This window comes from Anser cygnoides, chromosome 6 (genome assembly GCF_040182565.1).
Source record: "Anser cygnoides isolate HZ-2024a breed goose chromosome 6, Taihu_goose_T2T_genome, whole genome shotgun sequence".
NCBI lineage: Eukaryota > Metazoa > Chordata > Aves > Anseriformes > Anatidae > Anser > Anser cygnoides.
The window spans coordinates 28,471,171-28,488,823 of NC_089878.1; the positions used below are offsets into that span (position 1 = coordinate 28,471,171).

General features: G+C 51.0%; 1 protein-coding gene across 1 annotated transcript; it reads right to left on the minus strand.

Moving 5' to 3' along the window:
* Positions 1 to 6,099: 6,099 nt before the first annotated feature.
* On the minus strand, positions 6,100 to 11,910 carry INHBB (inhibin subunit beta B). The gene is made up of 2 exons (XM_048072198.2): positions 11,368 to 11,910; positions 6,100 to 8,805 (listed from the first exon to the last, which is right to left on the minus strand). The coding sequence occupies exons 1-2, from the start codon at positions 11,768 to 11,770 to the stop codon at positions 8,030 to 8,032; spliced, it is 1,179 nt and encodes a 392-aa protein (XP_047928155.1). The 5' UTR covers positions 11,771 to 11,910; the 3' UTR covers positions 6,100 to 8,029.
* Positions 11,911 to 17,653: the final 5,743 nt, after the last annotated feature.

A 17,653-nucleotide genomic window follows, 5' to 3' on the forward strand; every position in this document is an offset into this window, starting at 1 on the left:
TCCAATTTGGTAGGATTTTGAATCCACTTTCTGCAGGTGTGAATAGCTGAATCTGGCCCTACGTTAACACTAACATATTTTTAGCCTAGCAAATCACAGAGTACATTTGAGTTGTTGTAATGTTCAATACTGTCACCAAAAAAAAGTTTGCAGAGACAGAAAACAGGCAGCCATTAGCACGTGGACTGGTTTACCATTCCTTTTGTTGTTGTATCTGGTAATTGTGGACTGCAGCTGGTGATGCTGAAGAAGAACTACTGTAAGAGCTGGCACATTCACAAGCCCAACAGAGTGAGCATGGAATAAAATCCCGGGTGCATTTACAGCATGTGCTTCCCATAATTAAAAGTCTATTTGTGGCACATGTAGTAGGAAAAGCTTTCATTTGGGGTAAAACTTAAACATAACTCTGCTTCCAGACCATATCTCCTTGAACTGGGTTACTGCATCAAGCAGGAAAAGTAACGTCCTCCAAGCTCCACATCTGCAATTATCAGAGGGGGATGAGGACAACGTAAGGAGAACCCACCCATAACATGAAATGCAGGGCTTGGTTCACTGTCACACACTGTTCCCTTCGTGATTCCACCACTGCGGTGTGCTGCTAATATAAACAGCCAGCTTGATTTCTGTGTGCCTACCTCATGGCAAAGAAGAGACACCTGGCACAGAGGCTTAGTGGGATCTACAAGGCCCAGGGGCCACCCAGCAGCTCCTGGTGTAGGCAGCACAGCCCAGGCAGGACGCACAACCAGGGTGCTGTGATTGATATTCTGCCTATTTCTCAGTTTTGACAGCAGCGCTGGGGACCCCTGGCAGCTGACCTAGAGGCAGCCTCAAGGTTGCTGTGAACTGTGCTAAAGACCAAGCCAGCTTCTGAACAATTTCAAAAGACGGGTTGAGCAAAAGTGGTTTGCTGCACTCTCTTGGATGTGGAGCTGGCTGGAGCACAGCCACATCTGAGCACAGGCTGCCTTCCCTTCTGCTATCACAAGGGCACCTACCTACCCTGTACATAATGCAAGAAGGGTGCAGTGCTCAAAAGTCAAGAAATCTGCTCAAAATAGCGATTAGTTACATTACATTACCTTTGATCCATTAGCAGGATCCCCAAAATACATTTTAATAGCGGTATTAACCCGGTAGAAGGTGATTCACTTGGAGAAAGCCTTACATTTTGTGTGTGTTTACACGTAAAATGCATACTCACCCATGCAAACATGCCACCCAGATCAAGCCAAGCATACACAATACATAAGACATAAATAAATACTTATGAATCACCAATAACCACCTCATAAATTACACGGCCTTACAAAGTATCACTGCTAGAGATAATTCACACAATTGGATACAAAATACACATATACGACTCTCATTAAGACAGATAAGGACTGTTTGTTTCCTTTCACAAGAGCCCGAGGCCTTAATTTACTAAGGTGCCGAACTATTATTATGTTTTTTTTAAAGCTTGTAGCCCCACAGCTGTGGGTCAGTTCCAAAATCAGACCTAAAAATGAGCTGTAAGAGACCAAAACACAACAACTGCAAACGCAGCGAGCAGAAGACAGCACAGAAGGGTCGAGAAGTCCAGGAGCCCCCAGTCTGCTCCAGCTCACAGAAGCAGGAGCCAGCAGTTTCCAGGCAGCATTTACACCCCTTTATCCTTAATAGATGGCGCTTCAGCATCTACCTCTCCTACCTGTTCCCGCTGCAATGCCCAGGACCAGCTCCCACTTCGCACAAACCAGGACCCGAGCTCCAGCCGCAGGAGAGCACAGCGGCTGCGGCACTCCGTAGCTCACAACAAACTCTTATGAAGGACAAACATAAGCTGCTCTCCTTCCAACAGAGCACAGAGGGACAAGATCAACCCTGCAGCCTCAGCATGGGCAAAACCTAAATGCCACTTTGGTACCACTTGACTGATGCAGCCCAAACACTGCGTGTTTGTTTTGCTGACACAAAGGTTTAAGTTTGCTCCCCAGCCACATCTTCTTTCCTCTTGGATACAATAGTCATCTTCGTAGCACTTATTATAACATATTGCAGCAATAATGTGCAATTATCCTCAAAAACAAAGCAAAAGCTCAAGATAAAAATAACAGGCACTGAACACACTTACCAGCTGGGAGAAGGCAGCACGACTGCAGTCTACCACAGCGCAGCCATTTTAGGGACGCAGCTGCGTCTTCCAGTCTGATTTCAAAGGCCGGTCTGCAGGAGGACAAGCCGGGAGGTGGGCTCTCTCTAAAATCAGGCAGTGGGCAGGCTCAGCTGTGACTGCCCTGGCTCTGTGGAGATCTCCTGAGGTAGAGACAAGCCTCAGGTGTGGGTCTGGGTGCTTTGCAGCTAGGTTCAGTGATTGCATTTGTGCTAGGCAAGAGCTTGAAATGCTTGGCACCTGGGAGGGCTCATCCCTTCATTAGGACTATTAGGTGCCCAGCAACCACAGCTCTCGTTTTGGGTCCTCCTTGGTGGCAATGTGTGACCCAGGAAATCAATACACCTCTTGGGTTTTCTTCTTGACCTCTTTTTTTGTTTTGTTGGATGTCTCTACTTTGACACTGCCCACAAAAGACTCCTTCGGTGTCAAGTTTATTACTAGGCTCTAACTCTTCCATTCCCATGCGTTTACAACAACGTGTCATGAAAACAAATTACAGTAGAGAAAAAAAAAATATCCAGCACCAAAAAGAGGGAGTCTATGAACTGAAGTAGTGACTTCAAATTCTCAGCAGCAGATCATAAACATGGTAAAACTGACCAAGTGTAAGGAAGCTGTGTGTACATCTGATGTCTCTGATGGCTTCACAGATCTCTCAGGTTATACAGCATCTCTGTACAAACTTGGCATCTCTGCTTTGTACAAGGAAGACTGGTTAGAGCTGCACACATTCAAGGAGGGCCTCTGTTGAATAGTATTGGCCAAATCAGATTAAAAACCCAATATCTATGATGAAGGCTGCAAGCTGCCTGCTCAGAGAGGTTCCACTGATGTGAACCAGAAGTTTCCTTGCATGTGGTCAGGCCCTAAATTTGATACTGGAATTTAAAAACAAATTAAGATTCCCATGTAATATTGACTTTTTTTTTTTTTTTCAAGAGTATAAGATTTTACAGCATGGAATGCTATATGCAGTGGTTACATGAGTCCAAGTAATTGTACCAATTATATAATTTGATATAATTGCACTAATTACATAAACACATAATAATGAAATATAAGTTATTCCAAGAGCTAAACTGGAAGAACATTAAAGAACCTAAATATGCTCCCACTTATTCTAGTACAAATCAGAAACAATTCCCCTAAAATCAATGAAGTTACCCAAATAAAATTGGTCCCTAACATTACAAGAAGCCAGGTAAATGCAACTTTTGGTTCAAGGGCACTGACTGTGCAAGCAAATGAAAGCTACTGTGGTATTCTGTACTGAAGGAGTTTGCTAATTCCTGGCCAAATTCCAGTGTATGCAGGGAGAGTCTCCCTGTGTTTATTACCAGGTGAGTTGTCTTTACCTCATATTCTGTATCTGTCATGCAGTATCAGTGGCCTTTGCTAAGGCTTTTAGCTGCTGATTCTAAAGCTAAAAATGGATTTTTTTAGAAATACTGAGAATGAGTTAGGCCTGATCAGGATTTCAGGAAAACCAGGTTCAAGTGTGTCCTTAGCTGTGTTGTTGCCTGAATTAAATCTGCAGACCTTAGGGGAGTTTCTGCAGACTGACACCAATATTAACAGAAAGAGACTTTCCTCTCAGACAAAAATTTATATTCCTAATCCATTTCACAAAATGCTTTTCAACGCTTTTCACACTAGAACCACTCCAAACAAAAAATATTACTAAGAAGGATTCATTCAGTGAGGGGTTTCCCTCTTCTCCCATGGAAGGGAGAATGCAGTAATTAATTTCAGTTGTTGACTTCATCTCTCACAAGTAGCAAAGCAAAGGACATGAGACCTGGCAGTTTTGGAGCAGGTGTCTGTTATGTGTGGAAATACATGATGTATGCAGAGTTAATCCACCGAGCGCTCTGTTGCACCACATCGTGACAGTCACCCTGTTCACGCAGCCCTCATTAACACCAGTGGGAGTTCCAGGCACCAGCACGGGGGTTTTGCCTGTGCTAGAATATTTTAGAGGACAGAAATTCTCCAGCTCCAGAGATTGATTCCCCTCCACAAAATAGTACAGTGACTTAGCATTTACAGGACCAAACTCAAAGTCTATAAGAGACAAGAGAGAGACAGCGATTCACCTCAGAGAGGGGCGTATGGACCTCACCCAGATGATTTTTTAGATACAGTGCCTAATGTAGCACAAGCAAAGAAACTGGATGCTCAATTTTATAAGGCTAGGAATTACAGACAGGAAACTAAAACCCCAAAATTTCAAAAAGCAACCATCAAGTTTGGGCATCTAATTTTTCAGCTTGCCTAATTTCAGAAATGCAGGAGTGGCAGCTGCAAAAAGCGGAGTTCCTGCAGCCCCCTGCAAAAAGCTAGCAAGAGCAGTAGCCTTGTCACATCCCTGAAAAATCAAGCCCAAACTGCCTCAGAGTGGCTGCCCCAAATTAAGACCTTTTTAATTTTATGTCATTTCAGCCTTAGAAACCTGTGTGTCAGGCTGCTGTCAGCAGTAGGAGTCAGGAACACCTCGCTCGTACACTGTGCTCAGAGCAGCAGGTGATTCCACACCTCAGAAAACCCAGGGAGTGTTGCATCCAGATCAGTTTCCAGAGACTGCTTCACATAAAATAAACTAAAAGGACCTCGGAACCTGGACTATGATCCAGCCCCCTGAGGTGATGCCCCCACACCATATAGATTTATGCTCTCCTTTGCATTTCTACATCTGCCCCGCGAACGGCAAGGCCGTAGCTTCACACAGGGGGGCAGGGACAGCAGGGGAAGAAAGCTGTGAAACTTTTTGGCAAGAAAAGGGGGTTTTTATGCTGTCCTCTGTGAGATCGTTCAGGACCCCAGGCTTGCCTGCGGGTTTGCAGTGGGATGCAGGGTGCAGGCCGCTCCCTGCTCCTGGCCAGCCCCAGCTCGCAGCCATCTGGGCTGCCAGCAGCTCCCCGGGCCGGGGGGTCCCCACCCCAGACAGCCTGCTCGCCTCGTGGCAGAGCACACAAGTCCCCACGTCCGACACAGGGCCTGTATTCAACCCCAGAAACCAACCACGTTACGCTGGGAACGAAGCCTAAACAGGCTCAGCCTGTGGGGCCCTGCACTGAAGAGCTTTCTCCAACACATCCCGCTTCTAAAAGCGCGGCCCACTCTTACTTACAAAGGCTGGCTATGGCAGGGGGCGGGCAGAGCTGTGCTTGAATTTGAACTGTAACCAGAACCCGTCATTAGCTGCACGAACCTGCTTCTTCAACACTTTCCAGGTCTCGGGGTCAGAGCTAACGTTTGCTAAGTCAACAGCAGTCCTCCTGTCAGCATCAGCTGGCATTGGGTCGGGCCTGCGGGAGGAAGGATCCGTCTGCAGAGGTCAACAAAATCGATATCTGGATACACGCGCAGCTATCAAGGGTTTCTGCGAGTGCTTGTCAACATTTTTTGGTTCTGTTAGCAAAGAGGACGTGTTTTACTCAAAAAACATCTCCCGGGCGGCAGCGAATTTGAAAAAGAAAAGTCCATCAATGTTAGCGCTGACCTGTTTTTCCTGGAAGTGCTTTCCACCTTACTTCTCACTTCTGGCGAGCGCGCAGGGAGTGACCCCGGCGAGGAGCCGCATTCCTACACAGCGGGTGAACCAGGAACTCGCTCCCGGCCGGCGGCAGGTATGCGGAACGCTGCCCTGCCCGCACTGCGGCTCCGCCGAGCCCCACGGACCCTCGCCGGGGCGGGCAGCAAGAAGCAGATGCTTGCTTACAAGTGCAGGCGGCAATAAAGCGAGAGCACAACGCTTCAGGACGGCAGCTGAGCTCTCAGGCACGGCTTTCTGCAGTGACTAATACGAATACGGTCTAACGCGACAGTTCGCTGCCTGCACCTGCGTTCAGTCCCGAAAGTAACTGAGCGTCTCCAGATGTTAACACGCTGCACTAAAAAAAAAAATAATAATAAAATAAAAAGCACATCCATTTTTCAATCTTTTTTTTTTTATTATTATTTATTTAAACTGTACACAAATGTAAAATACTTCAACAGCAAATCTAAGTGAAATTTGTTTGGTTTAAATTATTATGGAACAGAACCTAAAAGGAACTTTATTAAATAAACATAAAAATTGGATTTAAAGGATGCACATATTGTAATGTATTCTACAATAGTCATTTTTTTTCACTCTACTTTCCATGTGCGTATGGTATAGAAAAGACACTGAATAGAACAAACAGAATCCATTTTGTACCCTGAAACAATTGGTAGGCCTCGTGAGGGATTGCTCAGTATGACTACATGATATATGATGGCTTTGCCATCTCATAAAAATTATAACTAATATGTTGGCCTCTTTGGTTCCAAAATTTATGTATAATACATTTAACTGTATTCATTTTTTGCTGCTATAAAAATAACATTTTTTTCAAATGGCAGTTTTTTGACTAATCATGCAACTAAATCAGTGCAAACATTAAAAGCAATCATTCGCTTTAAAAAAGAAGCAAAAGATTTAATTTCAAGTATAAAAAAATATAAAAAAGTCATATCATAAGTCCAGTTTTGTCTAGTATGGGTCAACACTTTAAATTGCATAGCTCATGCGGCACCTGTTTACCTAGATAGTGAGCAAAGATAAGTGCACTATCAAGTACCACTTTTCAAGGCATTGAAATTTGCAAGTGCTATTATACGTGCATTCAAGCAGTTTGCAAGTGCTATGCTGTATCATTATTTTCTGATCTTTATGGCCATCCTTGACACCTCCTGGTAAGGAAATTGAAAGCACTCTCCTCTCTCCTCCTTTCCAAGACTTGTTAAAATGTTCCTCGCCCGTTATTAAATGCACTGCATTTTTTTCAGAATGTCTCCACTGCATGACTGTCACTCCTCTTTAGGGTTCATTGGTTTAGCCGTGGTAGCGGTCGCTTGCCTGCTTGCTCCCCACATGGCGGGCCCTTGCCGAGTCCCCGTTGAAGAACGCAGATTGCAACTTTGACTCTTTGCTCTCGGATCGCTGAGGGATGCTCACGGTCAACGCAGGCCAGATACGGTGTCAAATCCCCTCCTCCGAGACACCACAGGTACAGCCATCCGCGGGATGCTAGCGGTCAGTTAAAGCATCGGACAATGCCAGCCCAGCTTGTGACTTCGCAACAGGCCGATGTCAGAAATACAGCCGTTGCCTACGCGTCTGTCTCCTTCTCTCTCTCGGATGTCACCAGGCGATTCCTTACTGGAAGTGCTGTAGGGAGATACGGGTTTCTGTGATGCTTCTATTTAGATAAATTTAAATTAAGAGGAAGTGATCACCTACAAAGGCAGGTGTCCTGCAGCTTCCCGCTAGACCTAAGAGGTGACAGTCGACTTTTTTTTTTTTTTTCTCTTTTTTCTAAGTTTGGTCATTTTGACACCTGCGTGCAAGAATACGTCGTGCTCTCGCAGTCTGTGCTTTTGCCTGAGCAAAGGGAGCTCGTTTCGGTCTGACTTCGCCGGCAGGCGGGGAAACAGCTGCGCAGCCGTTCACTCGTACTGGCAGGCATTTAGGTACGTTGTCACTGGTCACTGACTTCCTGTGCTCATGTCCCTTTTCCAAGCTGCCTTGTGTCTGTGTCTGTGTGTGTGTGTGTCTGTGTGTGTACGAGCGCGTGTTTGTGTGCGTGCGCACTGTGTGTGTGTGTGTCTTTAAGATATTTCATAGCATTAACTTATAAGTGGTAGGATATATAAGTGTCCAAGATCCACAAACTGCCACTGTCCTGACACCAAAGTGAAATGATTTTTTTTTTCGTCAAACTTTTCCACAGTGACTTTTCAACACTGATGCCTGGATACACAGTGAAACTTCCTCCAACACCATCTCGTATGGGAATGTTCTCTCTCTCTCTCCCCCCCAAAAACACACACCTCAAATCAAGCACAACCACATTCTTCCACAATCATATTGGGAACGTCCCTTTTCACAATGTTGTATTCATCATCAAAGTACAGCATTGACATTGTGCTAAGTTTGGTTGGAATGCAACAGGAGTTCACGGTGCCCGGGTTCAGCCCCCGCATTCGGTACTGATTCACGACGGCGGTGTGAAAGGAGGAAGCCGACCCCGGGACGCCGGCCAAGTAGGCCGGGCAGCTCCCTTCACAGTAATTCCCATAGTAACCTGATGGTGCTATGATCCAGTCATTCCACCCAATGAGTCTAAAGTCAATGTAAAACTGTTGCCTGCAACATAGATTGGTCCTGCCATCGCACTCCAGGCCTCTTTTCCGGATCCTGTGTTTGTTATCGGCGAGGCGGGCTTGCACCACTAAAAAAGGCCGGTGGGATTCCTCCCCGGGGTCCACATAAATTGGCAGCACTGAATACTCTTCACAGCCCTCACATTGAACATCCAAGTTCAGTCTCCTTTCTCCTCTCTCAAACAGAGCCTGGATCGCCTCTGTCATGGGAAAAGTGTGCCAACCACTTCTTTTGAGATCGACTTTCTTTTCAACCACATTCCACTTGTTGCTAGTGTCCGGGTCTTGGAAATAGACTTTGACTCTTACTTTTCGCCTGCTGCCTTTCTCTAAGACATATGGAAGCAGCTTCAAGTAAAGCCACAGGCTGGCTTGAACGACAAACAAGTTCTGGTTCCCTTCATTCGAGATGAAGAAATAGAGGCGGACTCTAGATGAGGCCAGATCGTCTGCAAGATAAGGAGAGATCAGCAAGATTAAGTCAAAAAGAAAATGCATCTTTTGTGCGATTCTGGATTCAGCGGCAACGCCAGAAGACAGCTGATCGAAAGAGCGACGAGGCTGCACCAGCCAGAAGGCATGCACTGAATCAGATATCCCGAATTCGTAATCGAAATTAATTGCAAAAAGGACTTCCCACAGCAACATTCGTACCCGGGCTATAGCCGAACGCATCAGATCCACAGACACCGGTCAGGGCTCTCCAGAATACTGGATTTTTCCAGCCGGATAGCTGCAAGGACGCCGCAACAGTACCTTGAAAAGACCGGCGCTTGCGCTGCCCTATCTCGCCCGTTTAAGAATAGTTTTAACTTTCAGCCGTCGGCCGATTCTCACGGGGAGAGTCTTTTCAGTAACCACTGAAATGTCAGTGCCAAAACGGGGATTTTGTTTCAATTTTCACATATTCTTGTCGCAGTTTAGCAGGGCGGATTCACGAGATGGGGGGGAAAATATTTCAGCAGTGTGCCTATTTGTCCAGCAGCTTAAAGTAACCCCCCTCTTAGTCGGGTACAATATCTGCCATTAATCATTCCCATCTCTGCTTTTCCCCCGTAACGATAAACTCACATCAAGGCGATCAAACGAAGCAGTTGCTCTCACTGCAACGCCATTACTGACTGCTCTCAATACACTTCTCAATAACACCAGAATTAAAGGAGCGAAATTATCGCAGAAAACCAAATGTCACCAAATGTCTGACATAACCCATTATTTGTAAACACGAGAGCCTGCTGCATAAATTGTTTCAGAAATACCAGCGTCCCTGCTGCAAGCCCGTACTGTAAGTCCTACCCCAATTTGGCGTAGGTGATAAATGTGCAAGCTGGCCTTTACAGCGGGGACTGTAATTCTGGTCCTTGAATCGGAGCCTCCCCACCGCTATTTAAAATTGTTGCTGGAAAGGCATTTCTCATCCATCCTTATCTGTTTGACTTCCGTCTGTACAGAGCCAAATGTAGATTTTTCTTCCTTTTCTTTTCCTGGGAATCTTTATTATTTTTGTCAGTCTCTGAATGGGATTTTTTGCGTAGTCGGTGTCTTCATTTGTTACCCTAGGTGCCTTCGTAATGTGCCTGCAGGGCCCATTCGGCACCTTGTAAGATTTCAGGGGCAAAAAAATTTCACTGCGCTTGTCTATGTTTCACACCGACTCAGTTTCGGAAGTGTTACAAAAGCCAGTGGTTAATTGAAAACCAAATGGAAGCACAAGCCCACCCGAGATCTCCCATCAACAGCCTGACAGAAAATAATAACACCGCAAATGTACGCTGAGAAAACCTTCCGTACGCTAGCAAATACACAACTTCTCCATAAACTGTGGTGACAGTGACAGAAAAAGAACAGTACGGTGTTGCTGCACCGATCCACATCACTTGTGCTGTACGAAATTGTGTGCGCCCATAAATTTTGTATGTGAATATAACAAGCAGATGTATAATGCAACAGATCCCATAGATACTGTAAATGTATATGCCTTTGGTAAGTGGGAGGGTAGATAAAGAAGATGAGTAGGCAGCATACAGGCTAGAAAGAGATTTATTTTGTGGACAAATGATATATAGATGCCACGGGAAGATAGAGAGGGAGAAAAATGAAGCGAGTGAAAGAGCGATGAAGGAAAGGAGAGATGGGCAGATAGGCAGGAGACAGCCAATTTGCAGAGCGCTGGTGTTAGGGCCAGATGCGCAAAGTTCGCAGGCACAGCGGCTGCCTGGATAAACCGCTGGAAAGCTACGCCAGAGGGATTCGGGGACGTGTAACCGCGATGGCTGCGCAGGACCGAGACGGCTGGTACCGAGGGGATGGATGGCACAGTCAGCGCGCGGACCGACGGACAGGGAGCAGACAGACACCGTCGGCAGCAGGCTGCGCGCAGCGGACAGACAAGGCCAACACCATGAACGAACGCTAAATAAATGGGAAACGAACGGAAAAGGGCGGACAGGCAGATGCAAGTCTCAACAGACGGATGCACGCAGCGAAGCAGCTGAATGTGCAGGGCAGGCAGAGGAGGCGAGGGATGCAAGAGACGGAGCGGGACAGGCGGAGGAGGGAGGGACGGGGACAGCGGCAAGCAGCTGGAAGGACACCGGAGGGGGACCCGGGGACACGGAGGGATGGGGGATGCAGGGCGCAGCCCGGAGAGGAGCCGGGGCATGGGGCACACGCGGGAAGGACGGGATGGAGCAGAGGGCAGGGGTGAGGTGTGCGGGGAGGGAGAATGAGGCGGGGGGCAGGAGGATGAGCCGGGTGGGCAGGTGCCTGTGGCAGGCAGGGGGACAAGCGGGCAGGGGGACAAGCGGGGGGACAGGCAGGGGGACAGGAGGGCAGGGGGACAGGAAGGGGCTCAGGCATGGGGACAAGCAGTCCGGAGGACAAGCAGGGGCTCAGGCAGGGGGACGGGCAGGGGGACAGGCGGGCAGGGGGACGTGCGGGGGGTCGCGCAGGGGGACGGGCGGGCAGGGGCCAGGCGGGAGCGGCAGGGCCGAGGGCCGGGCGGCGCCCACCTGTCTCGGCGAAGCTGATGATCTCGGAGACGGGGTCGTGGGCCGGGGGCCCGGCGCTCGCCTGCCCGTCCAGGCTGGGGATCTCCACGCGGCCGTCCTCCCGCACCTTGCCGGCGTGCAGCTTGCGCAGCGCCGTGACCATGGCCGCCTTGGGCACGGCGTGCGTGATGTTGGGCCGGTCCCGCATCTGCAGCCGGCTCAGGATGTGCCTCTTGACCGCCTCCAGGAAATCCCCGTCCACCTTGCCCGGCTCCTCGGGCCGCCGGAAGCCGCAGGAGGTGCATGTGTCCTGCGGGGAGCCGCCGGCGGGGGCCGGCGGGGTCGGGGTGCCCGAGGCGCCCAGCAGGAGCAGCCCGCAGGCCAGCAGCGCGCCCAGCACCCCCCGGCGAGCCGCCCCGTCCATGGCGGAGGAGCGGGGGGCCGAGCTGGGGGCCGCCACCCGGAGCGCCGCAGGGAGCCCGTGTGCAGGCAGCGCCGCGCCGAGCTCCGAGCGCTCCGCGGCGCGGAGGGGGCGGTGGCAGCCGAGTGGGGGGCCGCAACCGCTCCGCGCAGGGGGGGGACGGGGACGGGGCCGGGGCCGGCGGAGGAAAGGAAGGAGGGAGGGAGGGAAGGAGGGAAGGAGGGGGCGCCCGGGGAACGGCGGCGTGTGCCGCCGGGGGGGAGGCTGCACACGCAGGCACCGAGGGCGAAGTTGGGGAGGGAGGGATGGAGGGAGGGAAAGGGGGGGGGGGGGGGGGAGAGGCTGGCGGTGCACCGAGAGCCCGGCTCTCCGCCGGGGGAGGGGGGCGGCAGCAGGTGAGGGGGTGGCTGCGGAGCTCGGGGTGGGGGGGGAGAGGGGGGAGCGGGCCGGGGGTGCGAGGGGAGCCGGGGAGCTGGGGGAGGCGGCGCCGCGCTGCCCCGGGGCCCCGCGCCGCTTCAGAGGGGCATCCCCGGGCGGCGCCGCGCCTGGTCCATCGCTCGCTTCGGCAGGTCCGGGCGGGCCGCGGAGAGGAGCTCTCTAGTCCGGCGTCATGGAGGGGGGTCAGGGAGATAAACGAAGCAGATTTATATACAATCCAATTTATAGCCTGGAAGGAGGGGGGGGGGGCGAGGGGGGGGGGAGAAGTGCCACTTGTACCCCCCCGCCCACTCCGCCCCCGCAAGACGACGAGCCGCAGGCCGTGGGTGCGGGTCCCCGGGCGGCTCGGCTCGGCTCCGCACCGCACCGCTCCCCTCCCGAGCCGGCCCGGAGCGGAGCCGGGGGCTGCGGGGAGCGGGGCCGATGCCGGCAGCCCCCCCCCGGCGGCGAGGCTGGCCCCCCGAGCCCCGCTCCGGAGCGGCGGGCCGGCTTCCTTCGAGGCTCAGCGCCGAGGATGCTGCGGCGGTGCCCGGCGCGGCCCCGCAGCGGGGACTCGATCGGCTGGGTCCCGGCGATCCCAGGAGCGGCTGCACGGATCCACTCGGTCAGACCGGCTCTTCTGCTCGCTCCCTCGCTCGCTCTTTTTAAACAAGATCTCCCTTGCCGGTGGTTTGGGGTTTATTATTGTTGTTATTGTTATTATGATTTTAAGTGTGATTTTTGTTGTTGTTGTTGCTGCCGCTGCCGCTCCAGTTAATCTGTCTCCCTCTCTGCCTCTTTCTCTCTCTCCGCGTCTTTTTGATCTTTCGCTCGCCTTGTGCTGGCTTGAACGCCGTGTTTGGGTTTGTTTTGGTTTTTTTAACGCGTCTGATGTTCCCTCGCGGATCCGCAGTGGAAGGTCTCGGGGAAGCGGCTCGCTCCTCGCTTATCTTCCTCTGATCTCCTCCTGCTAATTTTCCCCCCCTGCAAAATCACGACATTGTGGCACTTTCTACTGAAACTTTTATACAGGAGTTAAAACCACGTGGGAACTCCAACCTATAACAGAGACGCCATGGGTTCCTCACTATTTAGGAGATTAAGTTAAGTCTTTTGCCCCCTGGGCTATTACAGTAACTTCCTGGTGCTGGAAATATTAACTGTGCTGCTTCTTTAACTCCCCCCGTCCCCTCCCTCCCTCCCGGTTCCCGCAAACACACCCACCCCGCACACCGGCCCGGCCCGGCAGGACGGACGGACGGACGGACAGACGGACACCGAGCAGCGGCATCCCCGGCATCCCCCCCCCACCCCCCCCCCCGGGGGTGCTCCTTCCCTTTTAAGCACTTGAAAGAAGGAGTCATTAGAAAGTTTCCCGTCGGGTTGGCTTCGCGACGGGGCGGGTTTCTGTTTGTTTGTTTGAACGGGCCGGCTGAGAGCTGCCGGGGCTGCCGATTTTCGTGGGGCAGGGCCGGGGAAGGGGGAGGCAAAAGGGGGGGGGGGGGGGGGTGTCCCGGGGCGGCAGCGGCAGATAACGGGAACCCGGGGCTGGCTGAGGAACGCCGGGTATCTCCCCGATACCCTCGCCCCCCGACGGGGCTCAGGGGAGATGCCCAGCAGCCAAACCCCCCCGGGGGCCGCGGGGAGCCCCCTCCGCTCCCCCCATCCCGGGGCAGGAGCGGCCCCGGGGGCGCAGCAGCTCCGCGGAACGGCCCCGGGCAGCGGCCGCCCCCCCCCCCCGCGCCCCGCGCCCCGCTGCGCGCTGCCCCGCGGCCCCTGCGCGCCCCCGCCGCGGGGAAGGCTGGGCACAGGGCGCCCCCTCCGGGCCGCACCGGGAAGCGGGAGCCGGGGGGCGAGCGGCCGAGCCCCGGGCCCGGGGGCGCTGCTGCTGCTCCTGCTGCTGCTGCTCCTGCTGCTGCTGCTCCTGCTGCTCGGGGGCAGGGTGCCGCCGAGGGGGAGGCAGAGGGAGGTGGGCGCCGGGGGCTGGGAGGTGGCCGCAGGGCTGGGGTGGGGGCTCTGACAGCTCAAGGGGGGCTGCCGGCTGTTCTAATCGCGGCTTGTTTTGTTGTTTTGTTTTGTTTTGTTTTGTTTTAACCCACGAAGGAAAATGTAACTTCAGGAATGAAAGCAAAGCCCAGAACCTGCAGCCTTTTCAGCGAGCTGAATGCTGGTTTTCAAGGGGTAGGTGCGGGACGTGCACGTTTCCTGCGTGACAGCAAAGAAAAAAAAAAAAAAAAAAAAACCTTCTGTGCATTTCAGTTTTTAAAAGGAAAATAAAACTTCTTATGTACGTCTGGACGGCGCGCACGTGTGAGCTCTGTTAGCTGTCACTAATAGCAGCACCGTGAGAGCATAAAGGGGTCAACTGGAGGATCGGATTGTTCCTGTGGTTTAGGAATTAAAGAGAAATGCTATCCTCATGTTATCATGAACACTTTTTCTTGTTCTGCACTGCAAAAGTAGAGGTTTTTTTATAACACTTTATACTGTACTGCAAAATCGCACTGCAAACCCAGTCTCATTTTTCATGTTGGGTTTGATATAAAAGGAGGTGATCTTTAAGGTCCCTCCCAGCCCAGGCCATTCTCTGATTCTGTTCTGTGATGCCACAATAAACAGTAACTGCACACACAGTACCGTGAATCAAAGCTAAACCTTCAGTATCACTGGAGCTACCCTGACGGGAGATCAGAATTAGATACTGTATTTCCTCCCTCCCATTAGCAGGTTTTGAATGGAAAGCCTGGAATGTAAAAAAAGAAATAATGCTAAAAATCCAATCACTCTGACATCCTGTAAGCTAATAAGAGCACGTGAATGCAACAAGCTTAGTGCTTCACAGTAATTAATTTGACAGCAAAGAGCTAACAAGAAAACAACAGGCAGAGCAGTGATGACTGGTTCATAGAGGTCACCGTCACACAAGAAATAGGTGTAAACACAGCCCCTCTCCCTTTGAAAACAGCTGCTTCATTGCCCCAGTAAGAATGAAATGCCAAAGGGGAAGAAAATACTGTGCCTTCCATGGGGGCAATGAAACTAGGAAGGTATTTCTTGTCGTAACACGAGGTAGAGATTTTTCTTTTTAAGTGCAGCAATTTTGACTTGTCCCTGCTCCCCGCTGCAGTGGCGTGTTTTGGCTTTTTTTCCTCCTCTTCTCTTTTGGTTAGCCAAAGACATTTTGCATATTCAAACATTGGGAAGACTTATCTTCTCCAGCAATTACTAACAAGCGAACACGCTAATAAACCCCATTGTTATTTAAAGTGTGTCCACCAGAACTCTGGAGGCAGCTCTCGCAGTGGACCTGCTCTGGCTTCCTCCTAGAGACACAATCAAACCTCAGATGATGCTTTCAGGCAGGAGAGCCTACAGGGAGGGTGAACAGGGTTAGCAGCAAGAAACGTGCCGTTTGATTTCTCATCTTGCTCCGGGAGCACGGCTTATTGATTGAGTCATAAAGCTCTGTTAATTCTAAGATCTCCTCAGCTTTCAGTTCTTTCCCCTGGGCATAAACTTGTTGCTTACCCCGAGCAGCTGAACCAGCAGGGAAATGGTAGCTTCACGCTCCCCCCGCGCCTCCCCCTGTTCTCTGTTTGTTCTGAGCTCATCTGCGCGAGGACTCGTTTTCACACACACCTTCTCAAACCGGCTGCTGTTCATCTGATTCAGGGTCATGCTTTTCCATACATTAAATGCAGGGGAGAACTGGGAAGGAAATGGCCGGGATTTGTGCTTAACGTGCAAGTGCACGTTTTGCCAGGAAGCCCCGCTGTGAGAGGTGCAGGTTTGGAGGGCATTTTCTGCAGAAACATCAAGTCTCGCGGCTGGAACCTGATGCTTATTAAAGCTACTGGTATAATGAGATCACGATGAACTCAGTTCCTCAGCCAGCGTAAGCCAGCGTGCTTCCGAGGCATCGGACTGCTACAAGTCTCTCTCTGCAACCCAGCTATGTGCCAAGAGGCGGCCGGTGCACAAGTCACACTGTCCCAGAGGCCAGGCGGTGCAGCCCTGCGCCTTCCCGAGTCTGGAGGACGCTCGAAAGCGGAGGAGACAGCGATGGCACGAGGCAGCTCCCTCCCTGGGCTGTATTTTCATAACACCCTCAGTGGGACTGTCACAGTTTACACTAGCTGAAGATCCGGCCCCACACATATTGTTCAAGCACCTTTTATGCTCTTAAACCAGTAATAATATCTGTTAGGTAACCTTACTAATCCCTTTGAGGAAGGATTTTCTTTACTGTACTGATGGCTGAACTGACTAAAGCTTTATATATAAGAGGCCTGGTTTGTGCTACAAATGCTTCTCCTTTGATACCAGCAAATACAAGTTTCACTAGCACAAGCATCTTTTTCTGCAAGCATTTCCCAAATAAAATAGGCTATACCGGCAAAAGCACTTCTTTTTTTTTGCTCATATAGCTGCATCTACACGGAGGATTTTTGCACGTATTGGAAGGCAATCTGTTTTAAATGGCACTTCAGAAGAGCATTGCTATCCCACAGAAGTTTCAAGGCTAGACCTGGAAGCGTGCACTTCTGCCCTGCATCTGAAAGAGCTTTACACAAGGTGGCTATTGTCATCTTGCTTTAAATACAGAGAAACCAAGAAATGTCATCACAGGGATGGGCTACGGGTGCTGTGCTCGATCTGGAATTTTTATTCATGCCCTTCTTTTGCTTCAGATGAAATTATGTATCCATAATCAGGCTGATTCCTCACTACCCATAAATACTTTTAAAACAACTGCAAAAAAAACAGTGGACGTTTCAGAAGCACCTTAGCTCTGTAAAAGGAAAAGTGCTATTGGAAATCAAGTAGGTAAATGACACCGAAAAAAAAAATGGATGTTTTCTGAACTTGCAGAGGCAAACCTAACTCATGGGAAAAAAACAGCAAGAGGTTCATTTGGCTCCTTTGCTCCGCCAGTGCCTCTTTAAGAGAAAACTGTCTGTTAACAGAGCTTTGTTCTTCCTAGGAAAGCCTCCTATACCGAACAGCAGCTGGAAAAGAGGGTATAGCAGGCAGAAGCAAAGGACCCAGCCATCTGGGAATCCTTTTCTAAGGCAGGTATAGTGAGAATCTGGAAGATGATTCACAAAGAAACACTGAGCTGGTTTAAAACAGAGCCCTCAACAGGTCTGGAAGAGCACCTAATGAGCCCCTGCTCCTTGAACAGGTGTCAGGCAGGAGAAGGACATGGGGGCAGGCAGAAGGACTGGATTTCAGGGGCACGCCGACAGCCACAGCCGCCCATTCCCGCTGCCCCTGCTCTCGGGCAGCTGCAGTCCCGCTCCGGGCTCCGTTACCTGGTAGTGCCGCACAGGCAGCATGCCGGTCGATCCGTCCTCTTCTCGGCCCCTTCGTGCTCCGGGGAGGTTTGGACCCACGCTCCCAGGCTCTCTGCGTGACACAAAGCGCGTGTGGGTGGCTTGTCCCAGACAGGTCTCCAAAAAATGCAGT

Bases quoted from the DNA above. Each gene is read 5' to 3' on its own strand.
- INHBB (XM_048072198.2), bottom strand. From the start codon at position 11,770: ATGGACGGGGCGGCTCGCCGGGGGGTGCTGGGCGCGCTGCTGGCCTGC. The intron at 8,806-11,367 runs GTGGGCGCCGCC...CTTATCTTGCAG, and splicing joins CATCAGCTTCGCCGAGACAG to ACGATCTGGCCTCATCTAGA.